Source organism: Parasteatoda tepidariorum, chromosome 3 (genome assembly GCF_043381705.1).
Source record: "Parasteatoda tepidariorum isolate YZ-2023 chromosome 3, CAS_Ptep_4.0, whole genome shotgun sequence".
In the NCBI taxonomy this organism is placed as follows: Eukaryota; Metazoa; Arthropoda; class Arachnida; order Araneae; family Theridiidae; genus Parasteatoda; species Parasteatoda tepidariorum.
In genome coordinates, this window is record NC_092206.1 from 87,348,405 (window position 1) to 87,369,222 (window position 20,818).

Here is a 20,818-nt window from a genome sequence, read left to right on the forward strand (position 1 = left end):
ACCTCGTCAAAGATGCACATAGTATAACAGTACAGTTATGAAAATAACTTTTTTTCGTCTTCTTTCTGTTGATGACTGCCTTATCACAACATTACTTTCTTTTTACAGTACATATATTTTCAGGAGATGAAAAATAAATTTCAAAAGACTTAAAAATGTCCAGTTTGACTTCCTCATGCCCAATATTTAATAACATTTTAAAGCAGAAATAGAAGAAAAAGGGTAATTAAACTTAGAAAATTGGCTAAAATCAATGAAATTGAGATGATTAAAAAGTGATCAAAAAATTTGTGGCATCATCATATATCAAAACTTGCTACTTGAATATTATTTTAATAAATAAGAAAAACAAAATAAAAATAGGACTGTAAATGCAAGAAAAAGGTAAAATGATATTTAAAACATAATTAAGCTTCTCATTAATTTCCTTTCTCCTTAAGCTACTTAAGTTAATCTAAATGCTTTAAGGATTATTTTTCAAAATTTAGGTGACTATCAAACAATTAATACCTAAATTAACATAATATACATAGACGTGCCTAATAAGAAATATAGTATCAGCAGATAACTGAATCTATTCATCTTTATAATAGTAATTTCTAATTTGCAGTCGAAATGAAACTATACCTGGCCGTACTATCATGAGGGCACACAAAAACTGACAAAGGTACAATCTTTTTGACAAAATTTCCTGCTCATTTTCTTTTCCTTCAACTGAAAATCCCTGGAATGAAAAAAATAGGTACCTATTAAGTGAATAACAAAGATAAAAATACATTGTCAGGGTGCGTAGCCAAATTAACACAAAATAATTTTAAGTACTTTTCAAGCACTCAAAAAATATTTTCAAGCACTTTAAAAAATATCATAATTGGGTACTTGCACTCCAAGAAGAAGAAGACAACCAATACCCATGCATGTGATCTATGACGTCAGCACCAGCTAATCTTTATCAGCAATATGGAGTATTAAAGTTGAGCTAAGTCTCTCTACACAACTTAAAATATTAATTAACTTTGAGTTAATTAAATAGAGAGCCGTATAGCAAATCAAATTTGTTGAAATAAAATTCTTTCTAGTCTACTTCTTTTACTTAACTTTAATTTATTATTTGTTCATGTATTTAATTGTAACTGTTATATATTTTTGCTTTGTGTACCTGGCAACTTCGATGCATAATAAGTTTGTTTGTGTTCTACATGACTTCGTGCCTGTCTTTGTGTTATTATATAGTGGTAGAATTGAAATATTTGTGAAAGATTATAGGCTGCGTTACTTAAGAGAATTGGTACTTGGCAGGCTTTACTTCCTCGAAGTAGAATAAAAAGAACAGTTGCTAGCGTAAACAATTGCCACATTTCAATAACCAATCAGGATCGAGATACCCACACTACATCACTTGCAGGTATCCCATTAAGCATGGTTGGAAAGTTTTTGACAATCGACGGTTTTATCTAGTTTTAACAATCATGTAAAAATAAAATAAATAAAAAACCTTTCGGGATTGTTTTTGACAATTGTCAAAAGTCAAGACATTTTGAATCATGTAAAGCGAATAGCGTTTTCGTACGCTACAGACTGAGAATACGCCAAAATAGATTGGGGTTGAATTAATTTTGAAAACCTTGAATAGAACAATGTGAAATGTATCTTTTTGCAAAATTCGAAGCAAAAATCAATATAGTAAAGGAAAAATCTCATTTTGAACAAGTGAAAATTAAGCACTTTTTAAAAACACCCAATGAAAAAAGCACCTTTAAGGGCTTTTAAAAAACGAAAATCAAAAATACGCACCTTTAAGCACTTTTTAAAAAACGCTAAGCACCCTGATTGTAACTAAGAAAAATTTAAATAACAGAAAAGAAAAAAGGACTGTAAATGCTTAGAACCCACTAAACTACATTAAATGGGAGATAAATTATTTCTTAGAAAATATTGTCCATAAAGTAATATTTTTTTTCAATACATTATCATTGAGCAAATAAACTTGAACTTACAAACTGCAGCAAAATAAACAGTAATTAATACGGGTAATAATAAACAGAATTGAGGTGAATTGAAAGTAATGTTTAATTGTATAGGTGCTCAAATCTGACATGCTGTATTATATTAAAAAAATAAAAGGAGTAAGATAAATGCTGCACTGTAGGAATTAGAAAAAAAGAAAAACTGAAAGAAATAACAAACAGTAATGGCTTGTATTAACAGCAATTAGCAATTTAAATCATAAAATAAAATATAGATGCAGTATTATTTCTCAACAACATCTAGAAAGAAAAAAAAACATGTAAGTGCAGCTCCTCAGAAACGAAATCAAATCTTGATTGCAATGATCTAATCTTGATCTGTTAAAGCCTTGACATAGCACAATTCAAAGAAATTTCAAAACATTAAATATGTAAAAGGAAGAGGAAAAAAAAGAGAAAACACAAGATTTTAATTTTATAATACATATTTAAAATTAAATTATTAATCTTTTTAGTGATTTTTCATCACAATAGGTTGTACTATAAAATTTACATAAAACATTCTTTTAAATTAAAGAATTTCATACTACCACTCTTACTCATAACTCTGATTAGTAAATAAAAATGTTTATGGATTAATTATTTATTTATTCAGTTTTATTAGCAACTATAATTAACATTAATGCAAGCACTTTAAATATTTATTTAAATCATGCGAATTGAATCTTAATGTTTGAATTTAAAATGGAGTGAATATGAATATTGATGTTTGATTTTCAAAATCGCGTTAAAACGAATCTTGATGATTAATTTTAAAATCACGTGAATACGAATCTTAATATTTGATTTTAAAAACGTGTGAATACGAAATTCGATCTTAGATAACAAAATTGCGTGATTGAATCTTCATATTTTATTTTAAAATCACGTTAATACAAATCTCAATGCTTGATTTTAAAATTGCAGAAATGCGAATCTTGATATTTGGTTTCAAAATTGCATGAATATGAATCTCACATTTTTGTTTTAAAATCCTGCTAATACAAATTATGATGTATCATTTTTAAGTAAAAAAACTTAATAAATTTATATTACTAATGTAAATTAGTGAATGGCCCTTATGAAAATTTGTTACTTGGTTCAGTATTTCTTTAATAAAAAGATTAAAAAAATTTCAATTATTTCAAAATGCTAACATAATAAGTATCTGAAGCCATTCTTGTTAGAAGTAAATTATTATGTAATGTCCTACTTTTATAATATTAAAAAATTTTCAGATTATTGACTTTTTTTACTTCAGTTGTTTTTAAATCAATTCATTAGGAGAGGAATTAAATTATTTTGAAAAGACAAATCTGAATTAACATAAGATTTTTCATTGCATCTCCCTTTTCTTAAAATCTTCCCACTAAATATTATTGAGTTTTTCATAAAATAACTTATAAGAACTGAAAATTTTAAAAGTAATACAGAACTATAAAAAGGTTAAAAAATTATAGGCAATTAGTTGACAATCTCTCAGGTAAAACATCCTAAGATTAAGTCATCTCAATAATTTCTTGTCTTTATTAAATTTAAGGAATAAAAGAGAGATGGAATTTGTGAGGTGATGAAGCTTTGTGATTATTGACTGCTTTGGATCCATATAAAATATGTAATTGATGAATGATCCCCAAATCAAGTTCAAGCATTAAAGTACTGACATATAAATATAATAATGCAAGAAAGCCATTGGATTGCCAGGGACGAAGACGATGGTGTTTCACCAATGATAAAATTAACAAGAGAAATTTTAAAAAAAATTTGCTATTAGGGAGAAAAAATTACCAATGTTTAGTTCCATATGATCAGAAAAAAATCCATTTTTAGGTTCGATTTCAAAGGGTAGAAATTGAAGCCTGAAATCAAGAATTTCTCAAGTCAAAATGCAGAGTTGTACATGAGAATGCAAGAATTCCTCTCATTGAATCAAGCTCAGTGTAAGCACATGCGAAATCACAAGTATTACATCAAGCATGTAAAATGATCTGCACTTTCATGTGCTATGGACCGACATATGGCAAAATAGATTGTGGATGAATGAATTGTGAGAATGTTAAAAGGAACACGTGAAAACCGAGCTTTTTGCTTAATTAGTGCCAAAAATTGGCCTGGTTAAGAAAAAAATTTCTCATTTTGGAAAAGCAGAAATTAAGCACTTTTTAAAATAGCTCAATAAAAAAAGCACCTCTAGGGACTTTTAAAAAACGAACATCAAAAATAAGCACCTTTAATCACTTTTTAAAAAAGCTAAGCACCCTGTTATAGCTTAAAATTTATTAAACTAATTTTTCTTTGGTCTCAAGTTGAAAAAAATAATAAAACAAAAAATTTATTTTCAAGGTTATTTAATAAAGTTTAAGATGTTTAACATTTATATAGCATAGTGAAAAGGTTAAAATAAGAGTAGTTCGCAAAATATTCATAATGGCAAGCAATATAAAAAAATAACATACACCATCAGCCATCATAAAATGAACTCCTTTGTTTTCAGTATTTTCATACACATATTTACTAAAGGACCGGAGATTTTCAGGAGCATATACATTTCCATCCTCATTGACACCTAAAAAAATTTCAAAATAAAATAAAATATTGAAGAGTTATAATAATACGAGTTTTTGATTAGATTTAAACAAGTATCGATGGTTCAATTATATAAATTCAGGTGCACTAGACTGCAAATGACATTACATAAGAGAGCTAAATTAAGAGGATAAAAAAGGTGTAAAAAACTAAATCTGGCAGAATAAATTGAATAACTGGATACTGCGATACAGTAAACTGGATAATGATAAAATTTTGAGCTGTGCCCATTTTAGTTCAATTTTGTGGATGCAGCATATGTTCTATGGTGTCATATTTCTGCAAAATTATGGTATTTAAGTTCAGAATTTTACTTTTATGCATATATTTTTTTATAGGAGGTAAAATATTAGTTTAGTATGGTAAATCTTAATTCAAAATAATTCTAACAAAAGGTTTCTCAATGATATGAGGGCTAAGTATTGTGGTTATATGAGTCTATTTAAGAATAATAGAAGTTTTTTTTTTTTGTAAGTTATCTAATAACTAGAAACTTCTCAACATAAAAAATAATAGGATGTTTAGTTTAATCAAAAAGAATATTAAGTATAAGATAAAAAAAAAAAATTTTTTTTTTTTAAAAATTCAAAATTATTAATCATTAATATCTCAAATGACTGTAAAACATTAATATCAACATTAATTTCTCAAATGACTATAATATTTGATTATAAAACTTTTTTTTGTGTTCATTAACAAAATCTAAATCAAACAAAAACTTCTCATAACATAAAACAAAAATTTATTTACCATAGTATGGTTCAAAGCTTTCAGGTGGACCAGAAAAAAAGTCCTCTAATTTAAAGTCATTTGAGCCTCTTAATGTAAATCCAAATCCTTTTGCCTCCCACTTTTTTCTCCATAGAACATACTCTGAAAAACCTCCAGGGCCAGCACAAACATCAGCAAAGTATAAAAGCTCGTTATTTTCTATAAGTGACTCCTGAAACATGATTAATTATGAAGTTAGGGCATCCATTAACAGGGAAATTATAAAACGTACAGTAAAAAAAATAACTGCTAATCAATTGTTAAAATTAAGTATAATTTATAATTTTCACAGAAACAGAAATAAACAAATCTGCAAGAGTCATTATAATTAGAATTTTACTAGAATATATATACATACATATATATACAGTGGTCTATGCAAATACAAAGTCCCATATCCGGAATTTTCGGAACTTTGGCAAGCCCGGAAAATAGATTTTTCCCAATAATAGGTCTTTAGTCTTTAAGGTAAACAAATATCATAACATCCTAATTCAATAAAAATAACAAATAGATGATAATTAACATGAATTTTAATATACAATGTATAAATTCACGCAATTTGGGTGGCTGCGCTATTTCAAAAGATTTTGTTACAGATTTCCATATAGTTTTTAAAACCTCAATGCAAATTCTGAATCACGCATTTCAGTTAGTAATCATTTCTCCATCCACTTAATTAGCGACAATTCCACAGTGAATCCACGTGGCTTTGCCGATCGTTTTTTCAGTAACTATTAAAACCGATTTTCATTTCGTTTTTAAAATCTCAATGTTTTAAAATCTCAATGTTTTAACTTCAAATAGTGCATTCATTTATTGAGGATTCATCCGCAATTTCACATGGATTTACAATAGCATTTTTGCCAGTTATTTACCGATTTTCATAGCTTTTTAATGCTACATAATCATAGAAGGGGAAATTTCGAATCGCTCATTTGTAAAGTTACTTCACGATGACTAGATGTTTGACGATTTTATTGTCCATGTGGTTTTTGCGAACGCCATTTCAACAATTTGGGATTTCCACATAGTTTTTAAAATATTGATTTCATCTTTAATAGATTAATATTATGATCCCCAAATTCCAAATCACCCTTTTGAATAATCAATTGATGACCCACTTCGAGCTGTAGTGAAATACCGAATTTCGTTTACTTATTATCCAATTTCTTTTCCACACTGTAGCAGAAATGGGATTAAAATTGAACAAAAATCGGAAGTCAGAAAAAAAAATCAAAAAGCAGGAAAACGGAGGATTCTCATCCCTGCATACCTTTCTTCAACCAGTCGCACATGTAGAAAAAATAAATAAAAATTTTTTTCTGGACAAGGGAAAAAGAGTTCTGTTTATGGGACTTTGCACTGTACATATATATTAGTTTTTTCACTTTATTTTTTTTTTCAAGGATTAAGCTTTGTGGAGTAATTCTTTGAAAAACCGTAATGAATTTTTCTTTGGTTTTGTAGCAATTTAGAGAAGAAATTAAACATCTTTGGTGAGGTTAGAAGTAATAATTTAATTCTCACCTAATTGTGTATATTGACAGATATAAAATTTTTGGAAGTGTTTATTTTGGAACAGATTAAAATAGAATGGGTACACAACAATATGTCTTATTTCAAATTCTTAGAAGCAATTTTGTGTAAAAAAACAGTAGCATCATTGCTATAGTATGAAAAGTTTCAATAAAGAAAAGAATTTGCTCACCCCGTTCATCTTTTTTGGTTGAGAAAACATAAAATCAAACATGGCATCCATGTTAGCCATCTTCATTGCAGCTCTGAAATATAACATGAATGTAAGTAAAATTAAAATGAATTATAATTCCTGTTTTTTAGTATACTTTTATAACCCTTACTTACAATGAAAAATGAGGAGTAGGCCTTCAAACAATTATTAAAATAGGATAAGCATTGATCAAAAAATATCAATGCATCATAAGTAATGGCATCAATTCAAAGAAATTTCCATATTGATATCCATGTAAAATAATTGTTATGTGCTTTTATTCGTAACTGTTTTTATTATAATTTTTTTTCCAGTTAAGTCAACATAAATTACTCACAGAAAAAAACCCTGATCTATTTATGTAACAATTGTAAAAAAAATTACTTTCAATTATAAGTTCCTAACCATCTTGAGCTTTTCTGACCCAAAATTTTCTTGATGCCAATTGAAATGGGATAATCTACTTTATTTACTTATTTAATTCCTTCTTCCATACACATTTATCTTGTTATAGCTCCAAAATGCATATTTTCATAATAGTAATAATTCAAAATACTCATGAACACTATGTTGAATATCATATCAACTATACCTTTCGTTACTAGTTCTATATTTTGGTTTGGATCCATATCCCAGAGTTAACCTTTCGGTCTAACAGAAAGCAAAAATGAAACCCTCACCTTTTGAAAAAGAAAGTGAAACAAAATTACTCGTCATCAGATACAATAATGAATAATTTTGCTTAAAAAACTTTCTTACACTTTTAAGATTTTTTACTTTTTTGTTATGAAGGAAAAAAATACTTTGTGTAAATATTTAGGAATATAAAAAAGAAAAAAATAACTAGTGTGACTTGTACGGACAATGGGCACAAATAATTAAAAGTAAAAATTTAGTGTGTCCATTTTTACAGAAGCGATAGAGAGAATTATTAAAATATTTATAAATACTTGGATTAGAGTTTAAATATGTAATATAAAATAAAAAATACTTTTACCTGTTTAAGAATATTCCACCTCGAATAGTTTCAAAAGGATTGGATCGTGTTCTTGCCTTCCTCATTTCTTCAGGTTCAAGCTCATCAAATATACTCTAAATTATCAAATTTAACATAATTTTTTAAATTGATAATACTATTATTATGCTACAATAAGCAATTTAATTTATAATACAAATAATAAAAATTTCAATAACTGAACAAAAAAAGATCATATAATGGAGGAATTTTCTTAATAAGTTTAATATCAAGCAAAGACCGAAAAATTATAGTTTAATGATATATTTACTCATGCTACCAATAACATTCAATTACAATACTAGTGAAATTTTCACACAAACTTACTTTGTAATCAATAATTTTTTTTAGAATTGTAGGATCCACAAATTCAGTTTCATCATCAATCTTGTCTATTTTCTGTTAGATAAAGTAAAATATGTATTAGTTTTGTAATTCCTTAAATATTAACAATAAATATAATTGGCAAGTTAAATAACAACTAGACATTAGAACAGACAATTGTACTGTTATAAATTACAGAATTTGATAAAATTTAAATCAAAGAATTAAATAATTGAAGGAGAAGAGTAAATCATCTCTATTATTAAGGAAATCATAATAATTTGAAAAAAGATTATGTAAATAAGTTTAAACTTTTTATTTCTCCATGTGATCAGCACGTATAATAAGACACTAAAACATAGGCACTGAATGCCTAGCATGTTTCTAGTTTATTGAGATTTCAGTTTAAGAATTAAACAAAAGAGAAAACAATTTTTTGATACCTATGCTGCCTTATGAGTTTTATCAAATAGAGGTCGGTTGTATATAAATTGTGCCCACTCCCCCTATAAAACATTTGATTTTAAAAAAGTGCTGACAAAGTTTACTCATCTAAAAGAAATTTAAAAAGTCAAACCTCATTATAATATATACACACTAAAAGTCTATCTAACTACTATATTTATTTATTTTTTAACTTATATTTATCTATATTTAAATATAATTTCCAATTTTGTAGAGACCACAATAACTTGTTGACTAATAAATACAACTACATTTCAAAGTTAGCATCATTATTCATTAAATCTCAATAAATTAAAATATTTCACTTACAAAATTAGCATATGTGTTGATTAAAAAAAATTATTCAATATAATTGATTCCAATTTATAAGATCCTAAACTAATATTTTTATGGATATCAAAACTGCCATTTCTGTTATTGACAACAAACAATAACATGCGTCTCATCCTCGGAATAAAAATATATCTGCATACCTTATTCCTATCTGGCCTAAATTTATAAAATTGATAAGTACAAAATATGTACAGGGAAACATGACAAATATATTATAAATATGTTTAATATCTACAAATAAATTATAAAGTATGACAATTATTTACATTTCCTTCTGTCATCCACTCTCTTAATTCTTTTATGCTTACAGTTGGAAAATTAATGTCAGGAATCCACGTTACTTCTTCTTCAACAGAAATCATCTATAATGGAGGGAAAAGGTTACTTCTATTAAAATAAAAATCTAAACTTTATCAAAAAAGGAAATTAAAATATAATAAATTAATGAGAAAAATTCTATTACTTCATCTTGTCCAGATTCCCACAAAATAGCAGCAGGTTCTAGGCCAGCTTTCATTTTGAGGCCCAAACCTCTTCTTCCTCTTTGTTGGGAAGCTTCAACGATATTAACTCTACCTTGTGCAAATTTTCCCAAACCGGTACCAGATTTGTATCCCATTTTGGACTGAAATAAATGAAGACATCATTAGGAACAATAAATTAAGCACACAAAACATGCAAGATAAAAATATTATAACATTGTATTTATAAAAAAAAATTTTAATAGTAAGGCAAGGATAACTTTACGTATAAATATTATAGAAAAAACTAAGAGTGATGAAACTTTTACGAAACAATTAAATTTAGTATTACTAGCTTGAGCAACATTTTGTAACTGGAGACAAAAAATTTGAATAAATTTACAGAAAGAAAGTTTTGAATATAAGTTTTACTATATTAATAGCTTTAAAAATCATAATTGATATAATGTTTGATAAATTACATTAATATAATGATGAACAAATAGAAGCAAAATTATATGAAAAAGTTTCTTAAAATTGTAAAAATCATACGAAGCAACATATTTTAGAAGCTGAAACTGAGCTGTTGAAGAATTGGCTTTCAAACAGGAAGGATTGTAAAACATTGTAACTTGTTACGGGAAAAGTTTATAAGCAGAACTATAAAATTAAACAATCAGTATACATGCTATTGACAGAAAAATTGACAGCATTCACAATAAGAGATTAAATGAATCTTGTCATAATCTGAAATTATGAACTAATTATAGTCTTCTGTTAGTCTGAATACTGAAACTTTCCTTATTGTACTTCCAATTTTTAATTTTTTTATTTTAAAATAAATATTGTTAGTTACTCATCTAGATCTCCACTTGCCTACTTATTAGAGACAAAAACTCTTCTTAATGCTTTAAATAATGTGAATTTGATTGAAAAGCTTTTTCTCACACAGTAACTGAAAATGTGTTTGATATTTATAGAAACAGTTACAATAACAGTATTACATTAACTGCATGATCAACAAATATAATTGTATACAAATTGAAACCGCATAAAAAAAAAAAACAAGAAAAAGGAGAGCGAAAAAAATGAAGTCACCATTATTTTCATCCCAACTCCATAATTCCCATTCAAAGCATCCATACTCGGCATATCAGAGCCAAAGCTCACAGGTGTGCTTTTCTCTTCACTTTCACTACTGTCAGAAATGTCTATCAAAAGAAAATTACCATTATTAATACTGCATTTTCCAAAAACAAAACATATAAAAGGAGCCTACTGATAAGAACTTTAATTTTAAAATGCATTAATTAAGAAAATTTTTAAATAACTGAATTGCATGGATAACCACTAAGTGTAATTATTATTAGACGATTCTGATCTAAATTACTGGCTCTGTTTCAAATAAACTATTTTGACATTTTAAAAGTTTGTTTTAAAGAATGGTGATCAGTGGTTTGGGAATATCAATGGGATTCAGTAGAAACAATTAAAAATTAATAGTTCCTCCAATTGAAAATTTTAATTGAATAATAAATAACAAAATACAAATAGCCATACAACATAATTTGGAAAGAATCAGACCATAATCAAAATATTTTTTAAACTTGACAAAAAAGTTAAGCTAGTTATGGGAATAATATTTTAAGCAAGTAGATATCAAGAATTTCTATTTTTTAAATAAGAATCATAAAAAATCTACTTGTTTCTTTTGTTTTTCAGCATTTATACTTTCTCAAACCAATAATATGACAGTCAGGGTGATATTAGTTTTCATAATTAAACTACATTCTGCTTAGAATTGCTCATAGAAAAAACGGTTATAAGCTACCTCTTTCCACATAATGGGAAGGATTTTTGAAGCCCAACATCATCTTCTTATTGGGAGGTAATTCTACAGTATCTAGATGTTCATCTTCAGTATCGTCAGTACTAAGTCCTATTACAGAAACATGTTCAAATTAGTTGAAAAATAACTTTCAGCAAGATTGAATTGAATTCATTTATGAAATTAATAAAAATATTACATGATATATCAAGTATAAATAAAATATTGTAAATATACTGGAACAAAAATAGCTTAAATGCTATCTTTCATTATACAGAAAATGATTGGCTAAGTGAAGAGATTTTAAAAAAATAAATAATATAGAATGTAAAAAATACACTTGTGGAAACTTGGAAGCAGCAAACAATTAGCAAATAAATTATTCGTTTTCAATCGAAATAACAAACATTCTTAAGAAAAGATATTTTATGCTAATAAATATTCTTTTGCAAGATATCAGAATTGACAGAATTTTAAGGGCTAAATAAAAATACTGAGCATATTCTAATAAAGGGCGGGCAGTATAAGACAGGGATGAGATTAGCCAAAACGCAAAAAAGCTGAATTTCCACGATAGTAAATTTTACGCAAGCGCAACTCTATAATGAAAATACTTGTTACATTTTTGAGAAAAAACAGAAATTTTAATAATAAAAGTTAATAGAAAAAAGATATTAATTTAAGAAAATTAATCTACTGATCTTCACTCAAGAAAAATTTCAGTCCCCAGGACTGAAGAGTGGCACTCATGATCATGTGATTAAATATATCTCTATAAGAATATAACCTTCAACTATGAGCTTTAAAATTTCGCGATCAATCTTCAAAATTATTAAACAAATATGATGCAAAATTCGATGATATAGATCAACTAGATTACAATCATGGTAAAAACATAAGTGATTTTAGAAATTAATTCCATGAATGTTTTGCTAATGGCTGGAACAATAGATGTACCATAAAAGAAATGTTACCACTTGAAAAAGTAAAAGGGTAATAAAGTTCCTAAATAAAATAAAACAAGATCTTTAACAGCAAGAAAGTAAACAACAGTATAATACATTATACATCAAAATTTCAGAAATTGTATCTAGTCAAATTATATTTTGTCCATGCACAAATGTATTCGTGTACAAAAAATTAATGTTAAAAATAATGTCAAAGTTGCTATTAGTATTACAACTACACAACCAGTTGACTTATTTTAATATTATCTTTCTTTTATAAAATTTACTTTTAATATTAGAAACAAAAACTAACAGTTGAATAATTGTAAATAAAAAAAGAATGTCATATTGGTAATGTTAACTAATAATAATTAACAAAGAGAAATAAATAGCACCTTTGTAAATATGTAGTTATGAAAAAAATATTCTTAAAAAAAAGTTTAATAAAAACTAGATTAAAGAACAAAAANGTTAATAAGAATCGCAACACGCAAATATGAAAAGCTATGTTTGATATAAAAATCGTGTGAATAAGAATCGAGATATTAGCAGATTCCAGGCTTGGGACCTCTAAAAGGCTTGTCAGAAGCAGCGTCGTTTGAACTATGAAAATCGGATCTATCTGGAGGGTGGGTAAAAAATTCGGAAAATCTTATTTGCTGCGTGTAAAAGGGGAGAAAATAGGTAAAATAAGTAAAAATGAGAAGGGATTGGTAGCTATGTAGTTTGAATTTTCTGTTTCGCTTTGAAAATCGGTGAATTTTCTGAAAAAGCGGAATACTTATAAAAAAATGAAATTTTTAGAAAATCTGAATTTTTGATAAAAAAGCTGAAATTTAAGAGATAAAAGTGAAAAAAGCGGAAATCCGCTAAAAAGTGGAAAAATCTCATTCCTGATAAGATGAATTTTACATTCATTCATAAAGCTTATCACACTATTAGAGAACAGTCAAATAAAGTAGAAACAGTATTAGGGTGCGTAGCCAAATATTTTAGCAAAAAATAAACACTTTTTAAGTATTTTTCAAGCACTCAAAAAAATTTTAAGCACTATATACATTAACAAAATAACTAGTTTCTGAGAAATAACTTTTTTCTTGATTACATTAGCCACCATAAAAAATTGAAAGATTTTTCTGTTCAATTTCAAAAAGTGGAAAATGAAGCCTAAAATTGAGAATATCTTGCAAAACGCATCAGAGTTGCATATGAGAGTGCTAGAATCTCACCGAACCTTTTTCAGTTGACGCACGTGCAGACTCACAAATATTTAATCAAACATATAAAATTATTGGCATTTGCTTACGCCACGGACCTACGCATGCCGGAATGGATTGTGATTAAATGAATTATGAAAACATTGAATAGAACGATGTAAAAATCACACATTTGCATAATATGTGGCGAAAATCGACATGGTAAAGAAGAAAAAAATCTAATTTTCGGAAAGGAAATATTAAACACCTTTTAAAAACCTTCAGAGAAAAAAGCACCTTTAAGGGCTTTTAAAAATCGCAAATAAGCAACTTTAAGTACATTTCAAAAATGCTACGCACCACGAGTGAAAGTCGTAATACAGGGTGGTTCGAAAATGTGCATCAAAAATTTAAAGGCATGTAGAGGGGATTCTTTTGAGCAGATATTGTAAACTGTTTGATTCTTAAAGGTATAAGCTATTGGAAACTTTTCCTAAATTATTGCTTTTTTAGTTTAACAAACCTTCTTACTTTTTTGCGATTAATACTACTTTACACACTAGTGTTTGACACTACATATACACATCTGCATTCCTTTACAAAATCTGCTTTAGGTACCCTCTACCTGCCTTTACATTTTTTACCTTTAGTTTTGGACCACTCTGTGAGCAAACACCATAAGCAAAAAGAAAATAAGGTATGGCATTACATCTAATTAATGAACAACTATTTAATAAATGGACATCTGGGTTACAAGATATAATTGCTCTATCCAAAAAATCAACATATCTAATCAGGGGTCTGTCCAGGCCGAATTTACTACCGTTTAGCCGTACCTTCACAAATTCAACTTTAAGAAAAACGGTAATTTCACATAATACTTTTTCTTAAACTTTAATTTTTATATCCCTTAAGAAACGATAAATCCATATTTTTGTGTTGATTTTTTTAATATAATTTTTAATTTTTCACAAATTATGTCTTAATTTTCACAAAATAGGTACCTCTGAGAAAAACCTAGACAGACTCCTGCTAATAATGATCAACTGAAGAAAATTTTTTTTAAATGAAACATTGTCAGTCAAAACGGAATTAGAAAAAAAAAAATTACATAAAAATTCAGGTACATTTATAATATCATAACATACTTTCAGCATATTTATATGGACTCTTAAATGCTGTTAAATCAGGTTCATCTTCTGTATCATCAGTACTCAAACCTTAAAAAAAAAATAACCTATTTAGTATCACTATTAAATTTAACTTTTCCAATTGCTCTTAAACTAATTATAACAAAATGGTAAAAAAAAAAAAAAAAAACATAAAAAGTGATGATAAAAATACTAAAAACAGATGCAAAAAAAATAAGAACATTGATCCATCTCTCCCTCTTGCTTTATTCCACCGTATGTATTGTATTGTTTTAAAGGTCAAATCACAAAAGCTATTGTTATAATGTAAATAATACCCCTTTAGATCGTTTTTAAAATTAGCAGGTTCTTGTGTCTATTGATCAGAAAGTCTATCTACATTTAAAAAAGAAATATTGAAGTTAATTTGTTTAGAGAAAAGAAATCGTCACTCCTGGTGCTAAAAATGAAGAAAATCTGGATTTGTTACAGTTTCGATAAAATGCCTCAAACAGGTTTGATGTTTATGCATTGATTGAGGAAAATGTTCAAACTTGTGGTGTTATCGGTTCAAAAAATGATTGTAGAAACTGAAGAAGTGCAAAGTCATACCGATAAAGATTAAACAACACAACCAATTGGACAAACATTTGTAAAAGGCATGAAGCCTTTAAAACATTACCTTTCGCATTCAAACAAACTTCCAGAAAGTGGACAGCAGCCTGTAACAAATGTTGAAAATTCGCTGTTCGCAAAGAAAAATAACCAAAATTTCCTAATAAATAAATAAATATATTTATTTATCCTTCTTTTGTGTGAAAAATATTGTTGCAGGAAGTACATAATTTTTTCAATTAAAATTTTTTATACGTAATGTATTAATTTTCAAACATTTTCTAGTCATTACTTCATATTTCAAGCTGACCCGCATTCCCCGTTTTCCAGTACCTATCCTTCATAATGAATAGTCTGTTGAGAAATGATTGATCAAGGTTCTACTACTAACTAAAAATTCATCTAAAAAAATGAATAATTTTAATAAATTATAAGACAAACGCAATTTGAATAAATCAAAAGACTTAATTTACTAAAAAAAAAACTTTTTTTTAAATTATATGTTAATAAACTAAACAAAAGAAGACGGTTAGTTTACAAAAAAAGTTTATTTATTACTTCTTTTTAAACTGTTCTTGTCAAATTGCAGCTGATTCTGCAACCTTTTTCCATAATCCTCTTCACTCTCACTAGTACTAGAATCTAAAAGAATAAATACAAATTTCACAACTCTATTATAATGATAAACAGACACAAATTCATTTTGATGTTCTTATCACTTTATTAATTAAATCACGTAGAATAAATTATGTAACTGAATAACTTAAATTTTTAAAAAAAATAGCAAAGTAAAATTTTTTTGAAGGAACAACTTATCTTTTTACAGAAAATTCTAAATTTCAAATTATATACAAAAGAAGGGCTAAAAAGCTCTTAATGAAATATTGACTTTTGTCATACTCAAAAAATTTTTAATTCTTTGTTATTTTGAGAAGGGAGAGAGGGTGAACTTTTAGATCAAATTTGTTTAGATAGACCAGGGGTTTCCAACTGGCGCCCGCAAAGCCTTTTTTTGTGGCCCGCGAACTAAAATATATTAGATTTCATTTTTTTGCAAAAATTTTTTTTAAAAATCTATATAGGTTTAAAATACTTTTCTCGTTAATAAAAACCTAATTTCTTCGTTTCTGTGAAATTTAACAAATCAAGGGTGCAATGAAATTTATTTTTCAGGTTTTGCATCCAAGAAAATATTTATTCAAATACAAAAATAATTTATTCAAATACAAAAATAATCATGTATGTTGCTCTTCTTTATTTCATTTTTTTCGTATTTTGTGAATATAATGTGCGTATCAGAAATTTTCTATATTAATTCAATAAATAATAAGTAAAATATTTATTCAAATTCAAAAATAATCGTGTATGTTGCTCTTCTTTATTTCATTTTTTTCGTATTTTGTGAATATAATGTGCATATCAGAAATTTTCTCGAAGAAATTCTCCGATTTGACATTTTGAAACCACTCATTTTGGACGAAAATATTTAAACACACATTTGTAAATTTTAAATGTAAATATCTATTCTCTGGTAGTTGCAGCAGACAAATCTCAATTTTCTCATTGAATATTTTGTGTACTACTATGTAAATTTTAATACCTTAACAATTAGATATCTGTTGCACATTAATTGTTTCATACATAGGTGCGCACTTGAAAGTTATTGAAGCTCGAATTTTTATTATTTATTTAATATTTTTAAAAATATTATTAATAACAATTAAATATTTTTAAAAATCTACTTCTTATTTTACTTTGCAATTCAATACTTTTCGTTTTGTTCAACTTGATAAAACTCTGACAGTAATATTTAATGTTCCTTCAAATATAAAAGAGTCCTACACAAATTTTTGATAAAGTTGCGGCCCGCCATTTGATTGTGGCCCCCGGCCTCATGTAAGTTGGAAACCCCTGAGATAGAAAAATATTTTTAATCAAACAATTTCTAAGCACATTGCCAGAAAGGCAAAAAATTAAAATACAAAGAGGCTCTTATTTCAGACCAGTCTTCTAACAAACTTACTACAACACTTATACTTGCTTTAAGAATTTTAAAATAAACAATTTCTTAAATAAAAATTATTACAAAGCCAATTGTTTGGAAAAAAATGCTAGACCTGCAACTCAAATTATTTCATTTCCCCCTGAATTTTTAAGCATTTTAATTAAATTCTCTGATGTTTCCAAATTGATAAAACCATTTGAATTTTTAATATGGTATTTATAGTGCAAAAAAAAGACTGTTTCTTTGGAATAATAAACACCCAAGACTTTTTTTCTCTCAGAAAGGTTTACTATGTTAGTATAAACAATGTCTAAGTACACCCCCGTACACTTCTCCCTTTTTAGAAGTCAAATAGGGGTAAGGAAACATAAATGAAGAGGACATAAACTGTAAGGGAGCGGTATTACTCTCCAGTGCAGTTAGAGTGTCTGTGACGGGATGGGATCTAGTGTCAGAGAGAATAATTCGAGCTAGATTTAGAGGAAAACAAAAAAATATTTCAATTATTAATGTGTATGCACCTCCTAATGACAGTAATGATGATGAGAAACAAACACTCTACAGTGTTTTAATTCACAAGACATATTGATGGTTATTGGTGACCTGAATGCTAAAGTTGGATCAGAGAATGATGAAATTGAATGTACAATGAGAAGACATGGACTTGGAAGAATGAATGAAAATGGGGAACTTTTTATTGATTTTTTATATCACTAACAATTTATGTATTGAAGGAACAATGTTTCAACACAAAATTACCGATAAAGCTTATTGGATATCTTCCTGATAAAAAGACAAGGAATCAAATTGATCACAATATTGTTGATAGAAAATGGAAGAGGACTTTGTTAGATGTTTGTGCCATGAGAGGAGTAGATGCAAGTTTCTTAACTCAGACATCCAATTGACAACATTCAAAAACAATTAAGAATAATAGAAGAATCTTGAATTGATGGTTAGTTCAGAAAAAAAATTAGAATTTCTTTTTATTCCTCTTCCTATTTTTATTGCACAAGCGCAAATTACTATAGTATGAAAAACGGAAGGGTAAAATCCAGCAATTTGATCGAGTGTAGAATTCTCTGACAATGACAATTCCCAGATTTTAGGATAAAATTGTGTTTTCCCCTAACAATTCACTGATTCTTTTTTTCAAATCTCGTTTTCAATAACAAATCCCAGGGCTTACCAATCCGTCATTTTACTTTCAGATGATATCATTGTTCAATTTCCAAATTTTCATTCCAGATTATAAATTTAACAAGATCCGACTTTAGAAAAAGATTCATACTTGTTCATTATTTTATTTTTTAAAACGTCATGTCCTTATAAGGAGTAGCAAAACTTAGTCACGTTTTTAATTGTATGTTAGCAATTTGTTTTCTTATTTAATCCATTTTTTTAAGTAACGCATTGAAAAAAAAAAATAGCTACTCAAATTTAGATTATCACAGATATTTTATAACTCTCTTAAAATTATTTAATTTGAACTAATAAAGAAAACTTATTCATTTTATTTCGATGAATTATGAATTTAAGTACTAGTTCGGTAAAAGCTCTATGGTTTCTATATTTCCCCCTTCCCCATCGGCACAGCCAATTATGTTTTGAGTTATAATTTACTAAATTTTTCTGCTTATTTTTTAAATGGTTAAAATCAGCTCAACTATATTCCTACTTTATTCTTAAATAAAAGATAGCCATTTTTTAATTGTTTTCGTATTCCAATTAATATTCTGTAATTCTATTTCACTTTTTCTCAGTATATAGGAATATATTTTTCTTTTTATTTCTCCTTCATTTTCTGTTCACTGACATGCATGTGCAATGCATTTTTCTCACCCCCTCGTAAATCAAAGAGAAAACAAAATCAGCATGCTACTCCCTTATGTTTGATTGACAAAAGCGTACCTGAAAAACGAGGATTCCTTTAAACACACAGGAGAAAATAAAACATTTGTCCCTTCCCTGCCCACTCTCAACCTAAAGATCTTCAAGGCCAAGAAAAAAATATTGAAGTTTTCTCTCCATGAATCGGGAGAAAGAATACCCTCCCACACACACATTTTCCTGTGCACAATTTCAAGGGTGAATCAATTTTCCGCGTTTTTTCTCAATCGTTCTAGTTCAAATTGGCGGTAAAACCAAGCAAAATTTTTCTCAGATTTCTAGATACCGGAAAAATGATTCTGTACTGTAACATCAAAAAGCTTAAGTAGAAAACTTACATCAAGAATCTTACATAACAAGCGGTTCTATAAAATTTGAAATAAAATCCTTAGAAAAGCAAAACAGAAACCAATTGATCTGAAAATTAAAAACACAAATAGATTGGCCCTGTTCTACATAAACTTGAAAAGTTTAAAGTAAAACAAGTTTTTGATTTGAACCCTCAGGGCAATAGAAAAAGAGAAAGACCTAAAAAATACTTGGCGCAGTATGTTTGTAAACGAATTGAAAGCTATAGTAAAGACATAGAGAGAGCAGGGATTGCAGGTTTTTGACGGTTTAAACCATGGTTTAAAATGTCACGTCGAAAACCTCATTGTCAAAAACCTATATTCATATGTGACATTTAATTAATACATAAAATTTATATATTTTTTATAAAGGATAGTGTTTCTAAATATGTTCTAGAAAAAATAAATTTAAAATTTTGAAGAAACACTTATATTTTGAATAGTAACCAAAATCTTGTACTTTTGAAAACTCACATCTTTTGTAATTTTATGTATTCATTTTCATGTGTTATTGAAAATCTGCAGTGATATTATTAAGAAATTTATTAATAACCAAATTTAGTGTATAATATAGATTATACTGAAAATTAGACATTTTTAAAGATAAACATTAGCAGTTTTGTACATTAGACATCTTTTAAACAGGTTGCAACATTCACAATCAGGGAATTCGCTGAATACTATATAGTTTTGTTGAATATCTAAATATTCAGCTGTTGAATAATTACTTCTTGCTTTCAAGATATACATTATTTGTATTCTTAATACAAGTAAAGAAAAAATTAAGAGATAAAAATTGTTTCAAAATAATGATAATTGTAATAATTATAAATAAATATAATAAACAATATGAATTATATTTATCATTATTCATAAATATAACTACTTTTAAATTCAAATTAGCATACTGGATAATAAAGATCTTTGGTATAACATTAAAAAAAAATCTTTATACACTTGTATCAAGTTTGTATTTATGCAACATAACTTGTAAGTTCCTTATAAATATTAGTTATATGTTCCTTATAGGGTGACCTGGGGTAATTCCTCATCAAAAAACGCAATCATCTATTTTGTGAAAAAACTATTCAAAATAGAATTTTAATATTTACTGGAAGTTTGACACTATATGAGATGCGTCCTATGAGAAACGAAAGTTAATTG

The 20,818-nt window shown here is 27.3% G+C and overlaps 1 protein-coding gene across 2 annotated transcripts in view; it reads right to left on the bottom strand.

Annotated features, from left to right (window-relative positions):
* Positions 1-20,818, bottom strand: part of LOC107454091 (Cap methyltransferase 1) — a 39,952-nt gene that overhangs the window by 16,684 nt on the left and 2,450 nt on the right. For both annotated transcript variants that reach the window (XM_043045612.2, XM_043045611.1), the window contains exons 2-13: positions 15,968-16,051; positions 14,813-14,884; positions 11,525-11,632; positions 10,792-10,904; positions 9,696-9,857; positions 9,499-9,594; positions 8,438-8,509; positions 8,093-8,187; positions 7,075-7,147; positions 5,343-5,535; positions 4,463-4,572; positions 628-724 (exon numbers count right to left, since the gene is read on the bottom strand). In XM_043045612.2, coding sequence (XP_042901546.1) covers positions 628-724; positions 4,463-4,572; positions 5,343-5,535; positions 7,075-7,147; positions 8,093-8,187; positions 8,438-8,509; positions 9,499-9,594; positions 9,696-9,857; positions 10,792-10,904; positions 11,525-11,632; positions 14,813-14,884; positions 15,968-16,051 — 1,275 coding nt within the window. The remainder of the gene's footprint in view (positions 1-627; positions 725-4,462; positions 4,573-5,342; positions 5,536-7,074; positions 7,148-8,092; positions 8,188-8,437; positions 8,510-9,498; positions 9,595-9,695; positions 9,858-10,791; positions 10,905-11,524; positions 11,633-14,812; positions 14,885-15,967; positions 16,052-20,818) is intronic.